General features: G+C 34.3%; 1 protein-coding gene across 2 annotated transcripts in view; it reads left to right on the plus strand.

Moving 5' to 3' along the window:
• The first annotated feature begins 20141 nt into the window (after positions 1-20141).
• The window catches only part of LOC149571730 (uncharacterized), a 31909-nt gene continuing 26857 nt past the window's right edge, over positions 20142-25193 (plus strand). For both annotated transcript variants that reach the window (XM_089813139.1, XM_089813140.1), the window contains exon 1: positions 20142-22417. In XM_089813139.1, the coding sequence (XP_089669265.1) occupies positions 20289-22037 (1749 nt within the window). In that variant the 5' untranslated portion in view covers positions 20142-20288 and the 3' untranslated portion in view covers positions 22038-22417. The remainder of the gene's footprint in view (positions 22418-25193) is intronic.

Genomic DNA, 25193 nt, shown 5'->3' on the forward strand with positions numbered 1-25193 from the left:
CTCCTTAGCACAGTGGGAGTGGACCCTTTTTGGGTTACCATGAGGTTAGGTGGTAGTGCTTTTTACCTTTACCATTAAGATCTAATAGTTTGATGTTGTGGTTGGAGTTCACTATTTTGTGTTTCCTTTCATTATGTTCTAGTGTACTATGATGGATGGTTATACCTATTGTATTGTATTTTATTTCAAGGATCTTAAGAGATGATGTAATCTATTTTATGATGTATATTCTTTTAGCATTTCATACCTTATGACCTGTATAGTGGATGATTGTGCATTTTGATTATTGCCAAGTGGCATTCGAGATAATGGTATATTATTTAAATGGATTTGTACTTATAGTTATTCTTTAATGTGGATGTGTTATATATTGGTTTTAGTATTAATTAAACTTAAATGTGATTCAACGTCATGGGACCCTTACATTATAATATGTTTTATGGTATGTGTTTATGTGTATGTCATTGCTTCCACTATATTATATCTCTTATTGTTAAGTTATTATCTTTCAAAAAAAAAAGTTTGGAAAACTTAGTAAAACTTTAGGTTAATTCCTTTTGGGTTCCCTAGTGGGGCATTACAATCATGGTCATCAAATCCATCTTTGGTTTCCTCCTCAATGATGTAGCAAGACTTCTTTCCTTTATCTTTATAATCTTTGTTGTCCTCGTCTCTTTTACTTCTGTATTTGTCTCCACTTCTATTGTTCTTCTTCTCTGGACATCTAGCAATAATATGACCAACCTCATTACAATTAAAGCACATGATAGGTAGCTTACCTTTGAATTTGCCTTTGCCTCTATGAAATCTCCTCGTTAGCAATGCTTCTAGTTTTTCTACATCCTCCTCATTTGTATCACTATCACTAGAAACATATTTGACCTTTTTCTTTTTCTCTTTAGGTTCCTTTAATGACAGTTTAGCTTAGAAAGCTGATTCAACATTCTTAGTTTTAAAATTATCAAAATTAGAAAGTTCAAAGGCAGTGAGTCTACCCATCAAACCTTTAAGGGACATATTGCTACTAGGTATACATATTAGTTCTTGTATGGAAGAAACTCTAATAGCATAGATAGGAAACAATGTTCTCGGTACTTTTCTAATTACAGTCTTATCATCAACGATACCATTAGCTCCTCTAATAACATTCACAACATCATTTATTCTAGTGCAATATTGAACAATGTTCTTACCTTCATGCATTTTCATGTTATTGAACTTCCCTCTTAGACTTTCAGATTTGGCTCTCAAAACATTTGTATCTCCTCCATAAATTGTTTGTATAACATCCCACATCTTTTTTTCAAGTCACAATCTTTGATGTTGTCAAACTTTGAGTAACTTAGGGCAAAGGCAATCTCCAACATTGCTTGATTGTGTTCTTTCTCCTTTTTCAAATCATCAGTAGTTAGGGCTCTAGCAGGAACAACATGCTTAGTGGTGATGGTGGATTGTGCATAGTCTCCAAGACTTCCTAGGTGTAGCTTCATCAAACTTTTCCATGCAGGAACGTTTTCCTTATTCAATTTAGGTACCTCATTTTTATACATCTTGATCTTTAGCTCTTAGTACCTTCAAACTATTTTCTCTCAAGCACTATGGCTCTGATACTAATTGTTGGAATTCTTTAGAATAACTGAGAAGGGGGGTGAATCAATTATCGAAGGTTTGGATGTACAAATAAAACTTTTTAGTGCTAATCAGATCCTTATCCATACAACCTCAAAATGCATGCATCCATTATACAATACTTTAACTTTGTAGGTTATTGTTCTAGGTCAAAAAAACTCTGTGGAAATGTAAACATGAAATATCATAAGATTATTCACACAATTTGACACAAGGATTTTACGTGGAAACCCAATTTGGGAAAAACCACCAGTAACATGCTATTAATTCTTACTCTTCTGGAGTGATGCCTCGTGAAAGGCCAACCTTGTTAAAGGTTACAATACACATTGTTAAATGTGACCTGGTTAGGAGTGAGCCTTGTTAGAGGAGATTAGACCATTCTATTAGAATGTCACCTGGTTAAAGGATTTACAAATGATGATTAGGTCAACCTTAATCCAAAGGATTTTATCCACACTAGTATAGTTATTAGAAAGTAATAGTAGAACTTGATCTGATAAAAACTTACAACTCACTTGCAGATTATAGATCTCTATTTTAGTCCTCCATTTTACCTGGCATTCATACTCTTCAACTTTGATAGCTTGTTCACCCTTCAAGCATTCATCCCCTTAAGCCTTCTTTCTTTGTATGCCAATTGCAGTCTCTTATGTTTGACTACTAAATAAAGCAATACCCTAGACTCCTTGTCTTCCTTAGGTTCTCACATATGACAACCTTTGCTTCTAACCAGCTATCTCTATAAATAAAGGAATTTAGATCTTTTGTCACTTAACTACAATTGTCCATTTTAGAGTTAGGTAGGATTTAATGAATCTACCCACTCTTCCATTTTGTTCCTCTAGAAACTTCCTTTACAATCTTCATTGAATTAACCTCAAAATGGTTTACCTTGAATTCTGTGCCACTAGCTCATCATAGTTATCTTCTACAAACTTCAGATTATTCAAGAAATTAAATTAGTCAACTTAGATTTGTTAAATCTTTGATTTAACACCGTTTGCTATCACTTGACATGTATATTGTTCTGTCACTCAGCCAACACTAGTTCACTCAGCAAACAATAAAGTTTACTAATGCTCGACACCAACTAAACTTTACTTGACATACACTAACATTCACTTAGCTTGCATTGTTTGTCTTCTTTGCTCAACACCTATTGATTTTCACTCAGCTTCCACTGATTTCTGCTCGGCTTGCACTGATTGCTCGACAAGGCTTGGTGGACACTTTTTTAACTTGATCTTCTTCCAGTCTTAACTTGAATAATCTTTCATTTCAAATTTTCAGTAGATAAACAATACATTATAGTATCAAAGTCTTACTTGGTCTCAGTGATTCTTTTATATACCAAATAACTCAACCTTTCTCTAGGTTCTCTTATTATCTCCTCTTTTCAAATCCTCCTCATCAATTAATTAAATGATAGTCTTTAGACCAAAAAGCAATTGTCTCACCAACAGGTAGCAAGTAGTGTTGAGATAATGGGTGTTGCACACATTGCATAATATTGTTATATTGTATTATTTTATTTTATTATGTAATGTTCCGCCTAGATGGACATGCAACATGTAAAGATTCCCATGGGATATACTTGATGATTTTTGTATTGTAACATTGTGATAATATTTCATGTAATTATTTAATATTGGAAAAAAATAATTAAATTTTCAATATTAAATGTGGGGTCAATGGGTTAGGTAGCACATGATTTTAGCACATGGTTTATGTAATACCACTTGGTGGTTTTGTGGGACTTACTACTATATAAGTAGCCACAAGGGTAGTTGTTGGTGTGGGAGAAGAAAAAAGGGAAAAAAAGGAAAGATTCGAGTGAGACAAGGCTTGACAGGTTAGCCTAGGGAGCATTTGTGAAAGTCATAAGCATGGCATGGGATGTGTGGATTCATGCTTGTTCACATAGATTGCTCGGTTGTAGCTATGGCTTTGAAGGCTTCCATGGCTGTACTGCAATGGTATTTTTGCTAATTAATAAATGGTGATGGATGTTGGGTTTTTCCCTCAATGAGGGTTTCCCAGGGTATATCTTGTGTCATATTTTTGTGGGTATGTTGTCTATTCTCTTGCATTTGGATTTCAATTTCAAATTTATTTTAGATCTATTATGGGTTATGTGGAAATAGTTATATTCTTTATTACAAGTTTCCTTACAAGTGGTATCAAAGCTATGGTTTTATTATTGTAACCTTATATTGAATCCATGGGAATGCATGAGAGAATAAAATAAAGGGCAAGATATATGAGTTGTGTATTGCAGATCTAAGGGTTTTAGAGTTGTTATGATGGGATATTAGTAGATTTTGGACATGTGAAATTGATGGACAAAAGGGTTTTTCAGATGTTTCATTTAAATAAAGGTTTTAGGGGGAGCTTGCAAAAATGACCTCCTAGGTAAAATAGACCTCACCATTGGATCTAGGTCGACATTTCCATAAATTTTGATATATAATATGCCCTAGTTTGGCCATGTTTAGAGGAAATAAAAGAGTTTTTTAGTTTCAGCCTGTGATTGCTGCCAAATTTAATCTTGTCGAAATTTTCGTCACAAAAAAAAAATTGCAGTGAAAATGCTAAAAAGATTGTCTTAGTAAAATGACCATAACTTTCTCTCGGGATATTGGATTTCAAACTTCCTATAGGTGTTGGAAAGCTTATTCAGAGCAATACAACTTGGTGTAGGTTTGGTTCTATGATTTTGAAATTTTGTCAAATTTTAAGAGCTCGAAAGTTAGATGTTTATTTTGAGCACAGATTAGGGCATAACTTGGGCATACAGAGTCAAATTTTGGACTTCAAATAGTCAACAAAAAGCTCTTGTAGAGCTCTACACATTGGTTTAGATTTTGTGCAAGTTTGACATGGTTTATTTGGTGATATATTGATCTGAATAGTTTATGATATATATTGACTATGGTAGCATTGTGAGTTTATGATATTGTATGTTTGGAGATTTAAGATTTAATGTCATTGTATACTCAGTTCATATTTTAGATTGTCTCATGATGATATGGTTATTAGTGTTTGATTTGGATATGCATGATAACTTGTTGGGTCTACAAGTTGTGCAGTGTTGTAAGTGGTCTATACTTACAGGTTGCATTTATGGCTTGGTTATGGGTTGTCTTTGCCCATTGATCTTTCATTATTGGTGCATATTCATATTGGTGGCTTAGATTTGGGTTGTCTATGCCCTAAGTCACATGATTTGCTAATTTTTTCTTTATGTATAAGGGATGAGATGTTGTTACCAGGTATAGTCATGGTGGAGGATTGTGGTTGACTATTTTATGCTAATAGATTGGACACATTAAGAGTTAGATTTTTAGTTCATGGATGTGATTATGGTGCCATGGATTTTGGCATAACATGAATGGATATACAGGTACATCCTTGATGTTCATCAATTTAGATTTCTAATTTGGTTATGGTGGTATATCTTCTTGGTTGAGGATCATGGTTATTTGGTTTCTTTTGAGAAGTTCATGATGTGCACTTTGAGTTCTTTGATGGTTTGATGCCTTGGTTGATTCTCATTATTAGAGGATGGTTTTTCATCATGATGTCATGGATAGCTTGGATACATAGTTTAGTGGGAGCTTGTGATAGTGATGAGGTGACAGTGTAGGATTAGTTCCTAGTTTAGTTTGTATCTTCTTGGTTTGGAGATCTTGGTTTCACTTGGTATTGACATTTTGGTTGTAGACCTAGAGGATCTTCATAGAGGAGATGGATTTTATGATGTCATGGGTGAGTGAGATTTTTTGGCATTGATATATTTATTGAGTGTTTGTAGATGTTTGAGGTTTGTCTTAGATCTTATTGATGTAGAAGTGCCTTTGACATTTGCATGGTGCACTTGTTATCTTCATGGTATGTGAAGATGGTAAGATCTTGAGGACTCATTAGGTTCTTGGTTATCTTCATGTTGTGTGGAGATGGTTCTTCATGGTATGTGGAGATGGTTTTTCTTCATGGTGTGTTGAGATGGTTGCATCTCGAGGCTCATGGAGTTCTTGGTACAAGTGTGGTTTATGCTTTCATTTGACATGTTATCCTTGGTGTTAGAATGGTTTCACTTTTTTATGTCATGGTATACTCTTGATATGTGTTTAAAGGTTTTTGACATGTTATAGTATGTCCATATGGAGTATGTTATCTCTTTGGCTACAATGGTTAGATCATGTTGTCATGTTTATGTTCCTGAGGCCATGGTTGGAACATTGAAATTAATCTTGGTTTAGTTTCTTGGTATTGAGTACATTAATCATAAGCTGGATACTTCATGATATTGCTATTTTTCATTTGAAATTGGCATGGACTAATTGGTTACATATGCACTCGTGGATACTTATAGATGGTAGTGGTGCTAGTTTCTCTTAGATTAGAGAATTATTTATTGGGATAATTATTTAGTTTCAACAAGAAGTCTGAGGGGCATTCACCTGATATGGAATTGAGAGGAGATTGTTCTTAGATGAGTCTTCATTAGAGACTTGGATATCTTTGTGAGCATTCTCATTCCCCACTCTTGGTCTACTCGACGTTTTTCTACTTGAGAGGTATATCCCATTCTTTCTCTCAGGTGCATTATATTTATGCTTGTTTTTCATGGATATGAATCTTGAGCTATGGTACTTGATTTAGTCTTGGAGGGTTCATTTGAAAGGTGGATTAGCATTGATTATCTCTATTTGCATATATTGTTATGCTAGTTAAGTTTTGAAGATGGTTTTATATTGGACATATTTCTTAGAATGGGAATGGTTCATGAGTTTGATCTTCTTGTGAGAGGCTTACATCCATGATTAGTTATATGGTATGGTTTGGGTGTTATTGAGGCTTCTTGGTTGGGGTTTTATGGAGGAGATCATACTTGCACAATTTACATCTAGAGGAGTGTGTAGAAGGGCATGATATAGGTTATGATCTGCTTGGTTTCTCTTTGGTCTTGGTTATCTTCCTGGATGTTCGATTTCACTTACCTTGGATTTGAGATTGGTTAGAGATTGTGATCACTAATTTGTGCTCGTGTATGTTATGTGAGAGATGACATGGTTATTCCTTTATCTCTTTCCTTTGTTGGTTGTGGAGAACTTGGGAGAGTGTTGGGCACTTGTTACGAGAGTTGTTCTTGCAGGTTATTGGTTTATGTATTGTGGATGTCCTTGATACTACATGGATTCACTTCTTTGAAATGTTGTGAGTGGATTGGTTATATATTTGACATTATCTTTTATAGTGGGAGCTTCTTGGTATATATGTGGCAGGTATTTCTGTCGAGGCTTGTGATTGCAGGTTACAGATTGGATATGTTGATGATGTGAGATTCACTTGGTATACCTTTGGAGGTATGGATAGTTAGTTGGGTTTAACACTTGTTGCGAGTGTTATTTCAGCTATGGATATTTTGAAAACAACGGATACATTTGATTACTTTTGGATCGAGTTTTTTGTGCTTGGCATTTCAGTTGGTATAGGATTTTATGATCTTCTAATGCGACAGGTTGGGTGGCTTTCTCTTTGAATGGCTTCTATGTATGTTCAATGACGGTGACATAATAGAAGGTGGCTTCATTCATGTTTGAGATGCCAGATAATTTGATATTGTTGTGGGTACAAGGATGGAGCACTTCTTGTACTTTGATCCATGATGGTGGATGTGCTAGAAGGAATTGTTCCCTTCTTCATTTATGTGGCTATGGATTGACCTTATGCAATGTATACAACAAGTGGGAGATTGTTGAGATAATGGGTGTTGCACACATTGCATAATATTGTTATATTGTATTATTTTATTTTATTATGTAATGTTCCACCTAGATGGACATGCAACATGTAAAGATTCCCATGGCATATACTTGATGAGTTGTATTGTAACATTGTGATAACATTTCAGGTAATTATTTAATATTGGGGAAAATAATTAAATTTTCAATATTAAATGTGGGATCAATAGGTTAGGTAATACATGATTTTATCACATGGTCTATGTAATACCACTTGGTGGTTTTGTGAGACTTGCTACTATATAAGCAGCCACAAGGGTATTTGTTGGTGTGGGAGAAGAAAAAAGGGAAAAAAAGAAAAGATTCAAGTGCAACAAGGCTTGATAGGTTAGCCAAGGGAGCCTTTGTGAAGGTTGGAAGCATGGCATGGGATGTGTGGATTCATGCTTATTCACATAGATTGCTCAGTTGTGGCTATGGCTTTGAAGGCTTCTATGATTGTATTGCAATGGCATTTTTGTTGAATAATACATGCTGATGGATGCTTTTGGAGGCTAGGTTTTTCCTTCAATGAGGATTTCTTAGGGTATATCTTGTGTCACATTTTTGTGGGTGTGTTGTTTATTCTCTTGCATGTGGATTTCAATTGCATATTTATTTCAAATCTATTATGGGTTATGCAAAAATAGTTATATTTTCTTTATTGCAAGTTTCCTTACAGGTAGCATATTTGATATCATTGACAAAATAATTATTGTTCCATTACAAGTTCTCCACTTCAAAACAATCTCATATCAATAACTTTGTCAATGTTAGAGTGTTCATCATTGCTGAAAAGGATAGTAGTTTGGAAACCTAAACTTTTTTTTTCTCCAAACCACTAGAGTCTATCTTTGTAATTTCTTTTGCCACTATATTTGGTGGGGTCTGAACAATGTCAAATAAAATCCTAAAATTCATTATATATCTCATAAATGATATAAACATCCATTGAACACAAAATTAGAAGAGAAGATAAAAAATTGAAAACATAAATGTGCAAAATAATTAAAAACAGTACAAGGGAAAAATAGGTTTATTTTTAAGATGTAGTAATCACCACTTTATCAGTATACTTGGAGAAAAGAAATTGAATTTGTATTTGGAAAACTCGGTATAGAAACATACCAAATTGTTGCAATTGATGTTGTCAGATCTATTCAAAGATTGAAGTACTCCTAACACACTCCGACAACCCCTGAAATTCAAAACATAGAATATGATGAGCCATGTAAGATTTCTACAGTTTCAATAAATGATTCATTTAATCCATTTGGAATATGGATATAACCAATTGTTTAGAAAATTCAGTACAAGATACGATGATACATAGCAGTCATTGAAGTACGACAATTTTTTTTATAGGCAAAAGTGGCTAGCCACTATAATATTTATTAATTTGATTCAATGAGGTCAACTGGGAAAGAATCAGTGAAGAAAACCCAACATCATCCCTAATGTTTACATATATTTAGATATTATGAGCATAAAAACATAATTTTTTAGGCAATTAGACACCATTTATGAAAGAACAAATCCATTCATTAATGTCTTGCTTTCTTATTTCCAAGTTTTAAAATGGTTTGCACAAATTATTGTCAAATTATTATTGCTTCCATGGAATAAGCCTGGATTTAAATTCAGATGTGTCATTGTGTACTATCATTTACTATAATTATGTATGAAGACAAATTGAAGTAAACAATACTAACTTAAAATGTCCACCTTGTTACAAGAAGATGACAATACATAGTTTTAATATCATTACATTTGTTTACAAGATTGTTTTCATTACACAACTTATTCGCTGTGTAGATTTATCTCTAAAATGTTGATCGATGACAAGCAACTTTCCATAACATTTAAAATCTCAAACCCCTTATGCGGTACGTGTCAATGGCATGGAATTAAATGCTACCTGATCAGGTCAAACAACAGGAGGAGACATGAATTTGTAGGAATGCCATTGCATCACAAAAATTTACAATCCTCAATGCATCTTGCTCAAAAAATAGGGAATGACGAGCATGCAATGCATGATCGACAATGAATTTGCACTTAGTTTTGATAGCAATTTCCAAGGAATTATACACACAAGTCATAAAAAAGCACACGAGCTTAAAGTTTCAAGGGAGAACAAGCCACCTATGGGTGCATTACTCATCTCTATTACATATGCATTAATATATGCATTGTAGTATTCAATAGGTCTAAAGTAATTCTTGACATATCCATTTGCTAGTTGATTTACAATTTCCTCATTTTTAAAAAGGTCCATTCAATTGGCAAGGAATTTTGAAACAATGTCTGAATAATGTATTGTTCCATATTTATTTTTCAAAAAATCTTCGCCAAGAGAAATGCACAATGATTTCTCAACATTTAGAAACTCTATAACAAATACATTTTCCAAATGTGCTAATTCAATTGCACCAATTAGGGGATAGTCCCAATCACCACCTAGACTTGGAATATATATATATGCGATCACACATTGTTGGTACCCAAAATCTGCTAGAGTCGACTTCAAAATTAGATAGGGAATTTAAGTATCCAATCTGTTTTAGATAGTTAAATATTTCAAAATGGACATTGATGTTACCATTCCCCAATCAAATGTCAAACGACATCGACACATATACAATTTCCAATCACTATTTCATTCAACGGACAAGCTAGGTGTACATGGAATGTTCAATTTGCTCATTTGACACTCGTAATCATAGATGTTTTGCAAGTTTTTAATTAGATATTTTAATACGTTGCCCCACTTTTTGTTTTCTAACTAGTTGGCAAAGTGAGTATTATTTAGTAAGAGAAGTGATTGAAATTGTCAGTCATGTTTGAGTCTAGGTCTAAGCCCCTAAGGTTAGGTGATCTCTATCGAATTTTCCCTCTTTTTACCTTCTCTTCCCCTCTTCCCTGGTGGGTGTTTATTTTATCGTGTACTAGTCGAGTAAGTTAGTACCTAGTCTGATAGAGATCAAATTTTCTCATTTGATGATCAATCATGCTCCATATTCACTCATGGAATACCACTCTTTAATAAGCAGATGTTGGCAAAAATTTGAAAATCATCTTCTCCTTGGCGAGTTTCAGACCCATGAAGGTGAATTCTCGTAATAACCACTTGAAGACACATATGGAGTAAAAATGTGCAAAGGGTGAAGGTTTCTAAGATAAATTAATGTTTGAATCCAAGTTAAGATCTCCAAACATTTTTCAAATTTGTTGTTACTCAAATATTTAAGCCTTGGTGGAAAACCTGAAGTTGTCTTCTCCTCGGCAGGTTTTCAACCCATGAAGACAATTTTCCACAAAATGACTTGAGGTGGAAAAAAAATGTTTAATGAATCTCAAATAGGTCCTCACACCTTGACCAAGCATTCCAAGCTTCTATAAGTTCTTTTGTCAAAGATTTGAGTTGGAAGGAAGCAATGATGAAAAATGGAAAATGTCTTCTCCTCAGCAGGTTACCAACCCATGAAGACAATTTTCTATTTTTTCAAGAAAATCAAGTCAATGGTTAAAGTTTGACCCTTGTACTAGATCCATAATGTTTTAGAGTGATATTGGAATGGATCAAGTCATTAAGGAAGAAGAAATATAGCAAGAATCTCATTTAGCAGACTTTCCTCAATGGGGTACCCCAATGGTAACTTTCTAGAACTTAAAGGAAAATGGAAAAGTAAGTAGTGGAAATATAGAAAGTTACCATTGACTTCAAAGAAATAGTGAAAAGACCTCTAGATGTCCATTGAATTGTTACATTTACTATCCAACGGGTATTTCCTTAAATTCATTCATGTGGCATGAATTCTGAAGATCAACGGATGAATTGAGGCTCTCATATAAATATGGACAAGCAGTTGAATTGGTTACCGCTTTTTCTTTGATTTTTCACTCTATCAATACAATTAGATTTTGAAAAACCTGTGACTATTGTATTTGTTGTCCCATTCACTTTCTCAAATCAAAATCTTGTTCACAAACTCATGGCAACCAAGTTTGCAGGTTTTAATGTGTTAACTAGTATCAAGTCTATATTACAAAACTTCACAGATACTTCTCTTCACTTCTTTGACATGGAAAACTTCTATAAAAGTTTGAGATCTAAACGAATTTATCCTATCATTGAGAAGCTTTGAGGATGTGGTTTAGTTGAAGTAGTTGATTTCCCAGTCGCGGTCCAAGCCCTTGAGTTGATTTATGAATGCATTCATCGCTACAACCCTGAAACCAGGAAAATTGTGCTACTTGATGATACAATGCTAATCTCAATTGATAGACAAATAGTGGTGAATTGCCTTCATGTACCAAAGCGGGAGGAGTTCTCCAATTTTGACATTGGTGGAGCCATCTCAAAGTTCTCAACTAAAAAAATGATCTGGAGGAAAGAAATTATGAGGACATGGTTCCAAAAACCTTAGAGTGATAAGAGTAAAGTTCCTAAAACCTTGTTTGGGACCAGGAATCATTGATTTTTTGGTCCTCATCCATAGGTTGAAAGGTGAGGTTGAAGCTTTGAATTTCGTCGAGCAGTATTTCTTTTTAGTTCAAGTAATTTGCTCAGATACCCAATACATTGACTGGGCTCAGAGGTAAGCAAAATTTCATCCAATGCTCTCTGGGCAGCCAAGTTTTGTAATATGTTCTTACATGTCTTCCTTTTTGTTTCCATGTTGGAATCATTGCAATTATGGCCTGGCCTCCCAAGATTAGAGAATTTCCCTGAAGATGTTAAATCTTATGAGTTTTATCCATGTCTACAATTACAAAATAGTTATTCAAATTATGTTAAGGTGAATGATGCATTTACTTTGAGGATTCCAAGGATCTAAAAGGGTGCCCAGAAAGGAGATTTAGCCCAGAAGCCATGCTGCCATTAGTCAATTTGGATGTCACTTCATTCAATTCTCATCATTTTCTTATTTGCATCTTGCAACGTTTGATGAATTTCCTTTAAAGCTACCAAGGTATCCAAGTGACATGATCATGTTGATCAAGATCATATGACAAAGCCCTACAAGTGAATATACTAAGTGGGAGCCTAAAGAAGAAAGGATATGAATTCTCCATGAAAGTCAAAGCCTTCAGTTGTGACACTAGGTCTGATGCCAAAAACATGATGAAGGTGTTTGAGAAGAAATATGAGTTGGACATGTATGAAGTCCTGAGGCCCATGTTCAATCCAAATGGGTATGCCAAAGATGTTTTATAGATAGGAAGTGTGATAAAACACATCACTACCATTAAGGACTATTGGGCTGATTGCAAAGATGAGTTCAAGATTTGTGATCGGGCCTTTGCTAGATTGATAGTCAACCAAGTGAAGATGTATAAGGTTAATATTAATGTAGAAGGGGTTGAAGATGATGATCAAAACATGTATAGCAATACCTACTTGACCAAGCTAAGAGGTACTCCCATAAGTTTAAAACCTTATGAAGAAGTTGTGGAAGCCCTAGACATAATGATGGTTAGAATCTACAAGAGAACTAGGAAATGGATTGAGTGGACCATTGCACGAGAAAGTAGGAGTAAAGGAACGACCACCCAAGACTCTTCAAATGTAGCGACATCCTCATCTTCTCAAAGTGGTGCCTCAAGCACAATCTTGCCCATCACTCAAGGGCCTGCTCAATTGGCCGGTGGAGGTGACCAACCTCTTAACAAGAATATACCCCTTGATAAGACTTGTTAGGATGGTTCAGTACAAGTGATCATAACTAAAATAGAGGTTCAGAAGAAGAAGGCAAAGGAATTGAAGGACAACATAGTTATGGTGACTCTCTCACCCCACAACAGTCATATCTCATATGTAAATGTTGCATTACTCCTACCAAGTAGTCCCCAAATACAAGTGGTGAACCTTGGAGATGGTAGAAGCAGTGAGAGAGAGTATACTGAGTCCAACAAAGCCACAAACACGACTATAGAAATAGGGAAAGGTCTCAAAGCTTCAAAACTTATTTCCCAAGTCCCAAAGAACCCTTTCTCTTTAGCTACAAAGACATCGACTCCAGTCAAAAGGAAAATGTTCAGCTTGGATATGCTTGGGACTACATCTAAGGTGATTGACACAGAATCATGGCTAGAAGACACCTTGGATAGAAAGAGGAAGAGGAAAAAAGAGGGAGTCCCCAACAAGGAAACTTTATCTCTAGCTATCCATTCTGGATCAACATTGAGTAAAGTTAAGAAGTAGAAGACCTTGTCAATTCTTGGACAAGATCCTGATACATGGCATTTGACTCTGGACATTGCTAAGCCCACTAAGGAAGGGAGGATTGAAGACATGTCTACTAAGGACTTCACATTATATTCTGTGGACCTCAGAGACATTATACATGACACTAAGACTGGCATACGGAAATCAACAAATTATGTGATAGAAGGATAACTCGAAAGCTTTAAGCTAGCTAAAGTCATAATGCAGGTAGAGATTCATGAACTTAATTGCTTCATCAGATAACTAGTCACCATGTTGGCAAGCTTCTTGAGAATGTCAACCACTAGTAATCCCACAACCACTAATATTTAGGTTATCATCTCCTAGTTACAAGAAGACAAGCACTTTGGGAAAATTGGTAGAGCAGAAAACTCAAGTCCGAGGGACTTACAATCATAGAGAAAATCAGTAATGCAGAACTGAGGCTTGAAATAGAGAAAGATAATATCTCAGCTAACTGAGCTACCTTGTCAATAGAGAAAACCAAGAGTGAGGATTGCATTTCCTTATAGAAAATGATCATCCACATGAAGGCTAAAGAAGCAGTAGAGGCAAAGATTCTACCTAAGGGAGACGAACCCTTATTTGAATGGCTACAATGTATGCAATTCAAATATGAAATGATCCTAGTGGCAGAAGAAGGATTGAAGGAAATAAAAGTTAAAGTTAAAATGGATAAGGATGGAGACTATGAATTACTAAGAGGTCTACATATAGATTCCCAAGATAGTGGACAAGGGAATGCGATAGTTGGAGTTGTTGTCATGCAAAAGAATTTCTCCAATTATCTGGATAACTTACTAGAGAAATCTTCTGATCACTAGAATAGAGTGTCAGAGCTCCAAAAGCTTGGCGGGTGTGTACACGTGGCTATGGAAGAAACGTAGGAGCGATTGAATGCCATCAAAGGTCTAGCTAGAGAGCATTCCAAGTGGCTCTTAAGATACACTAACGTTCATGTTCCTAGACATGAGGAGTTGATCCCAATCATTATTGCTAGCAAAGCCTATAGGGCGAAATTAGAAAAATGAAAGAAGGCAAAGTGATTCTTATCCCACCCTTTCATATTTTGATGTAATGATTGTAACTAACAATTGGCTTCTTGCCATTTGTCAATTTTGAGGAGATGAACCTATTTGAGTCTCATTTTGTAACGGTCATCTCGAAATCCTATATGTATCTAATTGAAAGATTAATAGAAGGTCAACTAATTCCTGGCATAAAATGCTTCATGTTGCAGAGACAAGTTGAATGTATTTTTATGTTGATTATTTATTATTCCATTATTTTGTGATAGCTTAGGATATCTCTTTCTGTTGAATTGAGGTAAGGAATAAATAGAGCTTTGTTCCCCTGTTTAATACAACAAGTTGTAGATAATAATAATATTATTAAAAGTCTAAAGAGATTTTGTTTTGTGTTTTTCTTAAGGTTAGTCTCTTGCTTATTAGAGTTAGAAGCTTTCAGTTGAGTAGTTGATTCATAGATAGAATCCATTATCATTTCATCAATCTTTGTGGGTTCGCAAGATGTGAGAGTTCACAAACTTGATTAGTTTTAAGACCCAAATCTTTGCCTGAGTTAGTTCCTCTTTAGGCCTAACTTGGTTTACCTCTCCTGTTCTCTAGTCAAGTACAAACCCCATTTAGACTTAGGAATAAACAAGATTCATTGCAAATCACAAAATCTAAGGGAGTTATACCTGAGAATTCAGAGGGAAGTCAATCACTTAGCTATGATTTCCCAACTATTGAAGCCATATATTATTCATAAATATTGGGCATTCAAAGAGTAGAATAAAAGAACAATCTGTTTACCAACATAATATTTAATGTAAATAAAAAAAACACTAATATAGAACAATATAAGGCACTTCAAAAAGTCCAGTTGACAAGCTTCTTTCCTTTGTTGGCTTCTATGACTTTTTAAATAGAATAATATAATGTCCCAACAACTACTAATATATAAATGTTTGAAATAGTGCAATACTATGATGTTTGATATTCTTATTGGTCTACGATTTCATGACATTTGCATATTTAACATTAGAAAAAAACCTACTACTCAAATATTATTTTCAACTTACATTTTCAATAATTCTTCCGTAATTATACTATATTTAAATTAGTAGTAAAACTCACAATTTTTGACTCATAATTGAGCTAGATTGTTCTACTATTAGTTTTTTGTACTATGATATTGAAAAAATAGACTACACCAAAAATGTAATAATGATTTTGTATAATAACAGAGGTATACAATAATTGGAAATGAAAACTTATTTTCTTTCAAAGTTATAAACAAATATGCAAAAAGAACACTAATAATAATAAACATGGAATGGTTATTAATAACAACTATTAGTGCTTGCATATGCAATTCTGGAAATTTTCACTCTATATATCCTGGTGATGGATCAAAGTGCAATGCTAAACATTGATAGAAATGTTTGGCTAATCAATTCAGAAGCATTCAAATCAATTTCAAATCCTCCGTAAATTAAATACTTGAGTTGTAACATGGCACACAAAAGAAGCAATTTTCACTTTTACATTTTTTTCATAATAATCTAACAAATAGCAATGAGATTTTAAAAAAAAAATATTAATATATTTCAACTAGTTTTTGACGATAACATTGCTTTAGAGAAACTCATTTTTAGGGAATTTTGATTAAATGTCAAATTAAAAAATATACCAATAAAAAAATACACATTCCAATTAAAATGACTTATGAAAAAAAATATGAAAAAAGCCTTGAATCTTCTTTAAATGAAACATTAAAAAAAAGATTATATAAGACCTACACTTCAAATATGATGTTTACATCTAGGTAATATAGATCCCATATCACACAGTCTTGGCCAAAGCTTCAAAATCCAATCATATAAACTCCAAACAAGACACAACAAAAATTCTTGCATTCCTGAAATAAAAATTAAATTTCAGGGTGATTTAGCTTTTAAATTTTACAGCATTACACAAAAGGCTCGGTTTTACCTTTCTATCACAATTTAACTCTTTTTAGTTTTGCAAGATTTTATTTCCAAGTATTGCATAAGGAAGAATTTTTGAAGGTCTCAAATTATATTATGGAAAAGTAAGTCAAGTCATTTGCCTTAATTGTTTAATTTTGTAAACAATGGATTTAACTAATTTTTTTAAATATTAATGGTAATTTTTTTTTAATACAAATAATGGAACTTAACGGATTCTTAGTCCAGTTTATCTTGCTTTGAAAGCAATTAAAGACAATAATGCACAATTGTTTAGTAAAATTGAGTAATCATTTATAACTTGTTTAGAATAGTTTAATAACATATGTAGATTTTTGTAAACAATATATTGTTTATTTTATGAGAGATTCTATAAAACAATGCTATTTAATTAAATATTAGTAATAATTTGAATAATTTATTGACAACTAATATTTTAAACATGTATGACGTAAAATCCAATACCACAACATATATTTTACCAAATATAACTAACAAGTACATAATTTAAATAACATTGCCTATAATTTTCATTGAAAATAATAAGGAAAACTATCACAGAAGGTTATTCGAAGGCTAATGATTGTATCTTGGTACGATTATAGTTTTCATATTGCCATGAGTTTTTAAAATAAGATTATTCAATAAGCTTATTCAATTTATTATAGAAGAAAATTCGATGCTGAAGAGAATTGTTTTGTCCACTAACATAATAATTGTTTTTTGTCTTATATAGATTATATTAAAACAAAGCATCCAACTGTGCTAGTATAATTGAGTATTAAAGTCATTATATCCCTAAATGTGACACTTCCACGCAAACTTTCTGCTTATTCAATCTTTGGCATGACAAAGGATAGAAAATTTGTTGGATAGCAATCTACTCTTTTAGTGACACTATCGAAAACTTTGTCATCAGCTTGGATGAAATGGGCAAACGAGCTTTCTAAAAGTCAAATTTCTAACAAATTAAAATTATCAACAATGTTTAAAAGAAGCAATGACCCATTAGTGCTAAATTACACTATTAATGCCTACTGTGAATGGAGAAATATGTACCCCACAGATCACCTATACCTCCGTTAACCTCTAAACCATTTTTTTACAAAATTTTGAAGGCATAATGACATGTACTATATTAGATCTTGCTTGTTTCCAGTCAATGAACAAATAGAAAAAGAATGAACTTGAACTTTCATACTTACATTTTAGTTCCCAAACCCATTGATTATTTCAAAATACTATCAATTTCTATTAAGTTAGTTTGCTCTATGGTTTACAACAATAACATATTACTCCAATGTCAACAAACATTAGAAAAATAGTGACGACTATAATGTATTCTTCTTACTTTACTTTTACGGTTTTGGTCTTTTACTATCTACCATAGAAATCAATTAACCCAGTCCATACCTTGATGTAAACCCAAATGACACTCTTAAAAATGGAAAACATCATAGAAAGCATCGAAGAATAAACTAGCCAACAACGAATATAGTGAATGCTAAGACAAATAAGGACGTACGATGGATCTCATGACAACAAAATAGACAGAAAATGGAGAAAAAAAAGTGAGGATGTTATTTGCCAAGATTGACCCTCTTGTTACCATCTTCTAGAATGAAGTTTTCCTGTGCTGGAAGATGTGGCGATTTCTTTCAGCTGAAAACCTCTTAGAAGATCATATCCTTAACATTTATAAACACTCAATCATCTAGTACAATTTCTCTTTAAAAGCCACCTATTTTTGGATCTCAAACAACACATTCTCATTATAGATGGCAACATAGCATACATATATGCTCTTGCAAGAGGCAACCTAAAGGGGATAAATTGAAAGACACACTCACAACACCCATCTAGCCATCAAAACATAATGACAAGATTGCTTCTATTAGGTTTCATAGGTGAAAAGATTTCTAAATCTGAATAAGATGGCTTACGAATAAAAGTGCAAAACATTAGAAGCATCTATCACCTTCTAAAGGTCATAGTTCTTGCAATCATAAACAATAGTAGGTTCTAAGGATAAATTCAAATACTGCTATGAATGAAAATACAAAAACATCAAAAATAATACGTGCACCTTCTAGAATAGGAACATAAATTAACAAATGTACTCTTATATAAAAAACCCTAGGCAAAATACATGCAATAGCGAAAATCTGGTACATAACGATAGAAAATGCAGCATTGGAATAATGAAAAAAAAGAGAACAAAATAACCCTCTCCACAAGCACTCAAAAACAACATAATAGGATTAAGCTCAAGTTATAAATAGTTCAAATGAGAAGAGGAAAATACTTGACAGAAGAAGCTTTTTGCAACTTTAAAAAATGTTCAAAGCAAAAAATGTCGCTCCAACAAATCAACTTTAGAACCACTCAGGAGCAAGTGTTGAATTTTCTCGGTACCTCCGAAATCAACAAGCATTAATAAATAGAAACTCTCGATGAGCACATTTCAACATGCGAATTGAATACAATCGGTAGATGATGATAAACATTCCCCAAGACAATAAGTAAAAGATAAACAAAAGAATTTAAAGCACATTTTCTACCAAAAGCGACCTGTTCTCTGACAACATGACAACAAAACAATGGAAGTAATAAATCCAAATCACAATATGATAGATTTAGGAAAGATTTTTGTCTGCAATTTTGATGGGAACACTGCAATTGAAAAGACAATTGACCCAAAAAAAAAAACCAAGCAAAGCATTAAAGACTAACCCTGACGATGACAATTATTATACCTAATACAACTGTGTAAACTATTTAAAAAAAGCTGCATTGAAATATTACAATATTTCACTTTTATGTTAATGGACAAACCTACTAAAACCAAAAAATAAAATAAAATCAAAACTATGAGAACATGAGAATCAGACTATAACAAGAAAAATAGAAAAATATAATATTAAATTTAAAAATAAAATAAAAATGTGCACACATGTAAAACCATACAATAAATGTTGTAAGTTGAAAAATAAAGTTCACCCATTGGAACAAACAAATATAGCAAAAGCATCAAGAAGATGCTATAGTAGGAACTGAAAAATGAAGAAGGTTTAAACTTTCCACATTAAAAAACTTCATTCCTCCCCATTCTTTCTACCCACAAATTTAAAAATCTATTCAGATCCACACATTTTAGACCAATTTAGGCTGTACTAAGTACACCAATTGTAAAGTGAGTGGAATAGGAATATGTATTCTGAGACAGAACGTATCCCTGTTTTCCATTTGGTTTAGCCAATATTTGATGGGAATTCGCAGACTTGAAAATTTATGTTTTTTAAAATAAAAAAAAATGGAATAAGAATACGTATTCCAATAACACCTATTTGGGTGGAATTGCAAAACTTCATTTTTGGACCAAAATTAAAATACGTATTCTTATTTTATTTCGTATTCCAATTCCATTTTGATGCATCCAAACAAGAAATTCAAAATTTTTGAAATACATATTCCAGCTCACCAAACGGCCTGTCGACTTCGAAAACTTGAACATAAATCCTGGGTGTTCCAGTTCAGTCAGGTGTACATATTCTATGCAAATATGCAACAAAATCACTGAAAGCTGATTAATTTCCACAATGCTTATGGCGTTTACTGTGAAGGGTATTTATCAGTATGTGAAATGTTGAGGTTGAAGGTCTCCTTTTCATCATCTCCTCAGCCTCCGTTTATTATTTGTTCCGTTTTGAAACAAATTGCAGTTGCCCGGTACACCTTATCGCCTTTCTGCAGTTCGAATCTGCTTCCCGAGGAATCCGAAAGTCCAGAAAAGAACATCAGCACAGTTTCGAATGTGGTGGAATCAATATGCAATCTGTTGAAGAAGGAAAATCTACCAACTTTTGAACCCGCCATTGAATCTGCCCTGAAGCGTCTATTGCTAACCCTAACCCCGGAGCATGTACTGAATGTGATTATGGGATTAAATGATGCCGAAACAGGGCTAAACTTCTTCAGGTTTGTGAAAATAGCCGTGAAGCTCAAGCACACCGTCGCCACGTATGAGTACCTCATTTCAAGCCTGCTCCGCGCAAGGCTCCCCGAATCTGCGAGTGAGCTGCTGGAAGACATGAAGAGTGATGACCACAACATCTCCTGCAAGACTTTTATGGCAGTGGTCACGAGCCTCGCCACCGCCGGCAAGATCGATCAAGCCCTAGAACTTTTTGAAAAGGCGCCGGATTTCAAATGCAGTCTCTCTTTGGTCTGTTACAATGAGGTTTTGAATTTTTTGATTGAGAAAGGCTTCGTGGAAAAGGCCATAGGGTTTTTCAAACATCAACTTTGCAAAAATGTGAGCCCAGATTCATATTCGTTTAATATATTAGTCAAGGCGTACTGTAGTGTTGGGGATGTGAAGGAGGTATATAAAGTTTTAGACACGATGAAGAGGTACAGCTGTAGGCCTAATGAAGTGACAGTGAATACAATTGTAACTGGGTTCTGTAGGGTTAATAGGGTTGATGAGGGGTATAAACTTTTGAGGGAGATGCGGAACTTGAAGCACTGTAGGCCTAATGTTTATTCGTATACTGCGGTTATTCAAGGGTTTTGTAAAAAGGGAATGGTGGGTGAGGCTGAGAGGGTTTTCAATGAGATGATCCAACGTGGAGTCAAGCCGAATTTGGTGACTCATAGCGTTCTTGTTGATGGTTTCTGCAAAGAGGGTAAAATTGATGAGGCCTATTCGTTGTTCCGGAAAATGAAGAACACGCATGTTGTTACTTTTACCAGTATGATTAATGGTTATTGCAAGGCCGGGAAGACGAATGATGCTATTATGCTTTTGCACGAGATGAGTGAACGGGGCATGGCTGCTAATGTATACACTTATTCGGTATTGATCAATGGGCTTCGTAAGGAGAATAGACTAAGTGAGGCTCATGATCTCTTGAAACAAATGAATGAAAGGAAAATTTTTGGCGGGACTTTTATATATAATATGGTTATTGATGGTTTTTCCAAAGTAGGAAATGTTGAGCAAGCACAGAGAATTTTTGAAGAAATGAAAGGTAGAGATAGAGGGTGTGCCCCTGATAAACGGACATATACTATTCTGATATATGGGTACTGTATGAAGGGACGCATGGCTGAAGCTGTCAGTCTTTTTCATGAAATGTTTCAAGTGAGCTGTGACCCTGACGAGGTGACTGTACAGACTTTGTTAACTTCTCTTGTAAAAGCTTCTATGCTTGATGAGGCAAAATCAGTAATTTTAACTTTGATAGCTAAGGGCATCACTCCAGAATTATCCTCGTGCAGTTCAATCATTAATAATCTTCTCAAGCAAGGGAAGAGACAAGACACAGAAGAATTGAGAAAACTGAAAAAGATTTTGCACAAAGAAGCTAAAATTACCAAACCAAAATAATTGTCTATGTTACAGAGGTGCATATTATTTGGTCTGGGGGCGTAATTGGTTTGAAGTTGGCTCTGGGCATTGTGTTGAAGACTTGGATACATTTATTTGTGTTTATAATTGAATGCCCTATATTTGGACCTTGTTGTCTGTTTGGTTTACAGGAAGTAGTGATGGCACAAAGAAGAGGACAAGTATCTAAGGGCAATGACTCGGGTCTGGCTGTTGGCTGGTTTGAGCTGCAATCCGACCCTTACAGATGGACTTGTTAGTTCTTAGGTCAAAGAATTCTGTGCAAGCCCAAGAGCAGAAAAGATGTGGGGAGGGGAGGAAGATATCACTCATCTATTCAATCAATTAACTTAATTCAACACCATTCTTCAAGATTTCCCGTAAGCAGTTTTACACAATCTTTTATTTTGGTGTTAAGTTTTATACAAGCTCAAATTGAATGTGTGAGTAATAACAATTATTTTTTTAAATAATAAATATTATCTGAATCTGAGCTTTAGTATACTAACTAATTTCAGAAACAGCGGCTGTTACTAAATTGACATCAAATGGTTGTCATCTTCTGGTTTATTTTTAATTTAAGAACTGAATAGTTATGTGAGGCCCCGCCTCGACCCATCCTAGCCTCGATGATACTATATACTATTTTTTTTTGGCTCGATATGTCAGAGCATTATTTGTGGCACTGAACATTATTTTGCTAATTATGATGTATGATGCTTTATTTCAGATATTTGATTTCTGTAGTTTAATGTTTTATAACGTATATGCTGATAAAATGAATGAATGCAAACTAACACTTTGAATCTCCAATTTTAATGAGTAGAATGAGATGAATGAATAGATTATGGAAGAATGGATGTTTTAAATTTCATGAAATTGTTGATGCGTATTTTTATATTTATATATATATACATGTGCTTCTCGAATTACTGACGTGTGCAATGAGTGTGCAGGAAATTTAGCCGGGAAATCCAATGGGAAGACAAAAGCTGAACCCCATGTTTATTTTGTGCTATATTCTTTTTTTTTACCTAGTCCATCTTTAAGGTGTATTTCTTTTGGTAGTTTGTTTCCCCTAGTTTTATTGTCCTTATTAAATCCTTAAGCCTTAAAACTTCAAAATTAATTACCCTAAGGGTAAGGGTTTGGGTTGGGAGTGTTTTCCACTCCCCAAGGCTCCTTGGTTGACCTTTATGGTCACTTAAACACTCCATCTTTGCTTGAATTCGAAATTGGTTGTCACTTCATAGGTTGGTGACCTTGACTCCACCAAAGGGTTACCCTAAGCCTAGTTAAGTAGATTCTTATTTAGAGGCACTTGGGAAGTAGTGAAGGGGGGGTTACCCAATCTCTAGTTTGGAGAGAGCAAGCTTGAAGATTGAAGGAAGGAGAAAGGAAAGAAGCTCTTCTCAAAAAAACTTCCATTGTTGCCATAACACTTGTGGAGGTAGGAATTTCTCTCTCATGGGCTTAGCTTTCCTTTTTGTTGATCATGTGTGAATCTTGTTATAGTATTGTGAAGGTTCTTGTCCTTTTATGTTGTGTGTATTGGGAGGATATTGGAGGGAATTTTACCTTGTTTTGGATTTCATTTCTTGCTTTGTTGAGACCTTGTTCTTTGAGTTTTCATGGGGATTGTGATGGCATCACTCACCCTTGGATAGGGAAGAAGTGGCCATGTATGGGGGTAGGGCTTTAGTTGGACCTCATTGGTGAGAGTCTCCTTTCATGGTGAGAGGAAGGAAAAAGGGTAGGGTGTATGGGCCCCTACTTGTCATCACCTTCCTTATTGATGTTGTGAAATCATGTGTATGAAGAGAAAATGAGTATCCTTGTGATTGGAGCCCCGAAAGGGCCTTATATAGAATGGAAATTCTTAAAATTCAAGCCCCGAAAGGGCCATGTAATGGAATGGTGATTGACTTCTCCCATTGGGAAAATCCACCTCCCCCCTTGTTTTGATTCCATGTATAGATCTATTGTGCAAACCGGGTTTGGAGTGTATGTTTGATTTGATGTTGTTGTGATTATCCACCTTGTTTTAGTGTTGTCTTCCCCATTATCCTTTATTGTGATTTTGAAGTTATTTGGAAGGTAGCACATGTTGGAAGTTTGTAGAGACTTATGTGAGTTGTAAAATGATGTAAAATGGATTGGAAACTTGGAAGTATTGGGCAATGACCTCGGGTTTTCTTACTGGTTCTTTCCCGAGTGGAGCCTTTGAACCAGGATGAATAATACAAAAAAAAAAGATATTATGAGAAATTCCTTGCATTGCTCCCATGTTCTTTGGAAAATTTGCGTAATGTAAGTTAAATGGTCTTCTCATTTTGTGAAACTTGTTATAGCCAATTCAACCACCTTTTTGTTCATGCATATTATTGTGATGGATTGTGAATGGTGAATGTTAATCTTGTATATGAAGGAATTATGTTAGGAAAGGCTGAGTTCAATTAGACATTAGAATGGTATGGAGAAAATATATGCATATGAAATTATAGAGAATTTAAACACCCATGGTGATCTTCCTATTTTCCATTCCCATGGAGTAATTAGTTGCATTATGTATAAAATTGGATTCATATGCAGTTGTTGCATTTGTATGTGAAAGAAAATAGAATTGTATTGATCCAACAACAAAGGAAGAGGAACTAAAGTTAGTTTTAAAAAAAAAAAAAAAAAAAAAATGTTATAAGCATATCATTTGATTAATGTATGGTTGTGTTCATGATGTAATATGCAATGTATAGATTCACCAATCTATTGACACCCATGTCTCAAGATCAATGGAGAAATTTGATAAAAACTTAATCTTCAAAAAAAAAATAGAGGCCTGTAGGTGCTCAAACTTGCTGGAAAATGTATGGGCAAAAAAAAAAGGGGAGACCCCTCTATTACAGTCAATAAATTATAGTAAATCACCCTCCTATTATAAGGCTTCAAAGGGTGGGCGACCTACCTTATTTAATGCAACCCATCAAAAAAAAAAATTAAAAAAAAAAAAAAAAACAAAAAAAAAATTTCGAATTCCGGGCAGAGCCTGCGGCTCGTACCCGGCGGCCAGTCCACGTACGCGTGGAAGACCCCACGCATACCCATGCGTGAGGACCACGCATTTAAATGCGTGGGATCCCCACGCATGTGTATGCGTGA

The sequence above is a fragment of the Cupressus sempervirens genome, chromosome 2 (assembly GCF_028749045.1).
Source record: "Cupressus sempervirens isolate cs-2001-9-10 chromosome 2, ASM2874904v1, whole genome shotgun sequence".
In the NCBI taxonomy this organism is placed as follows: Eukaryota; Viridiplantae; Streptophyta; class Pinopsida; order Cupressales; family Cupressaceae; genus Cupressus; species Cupressus sempervirens.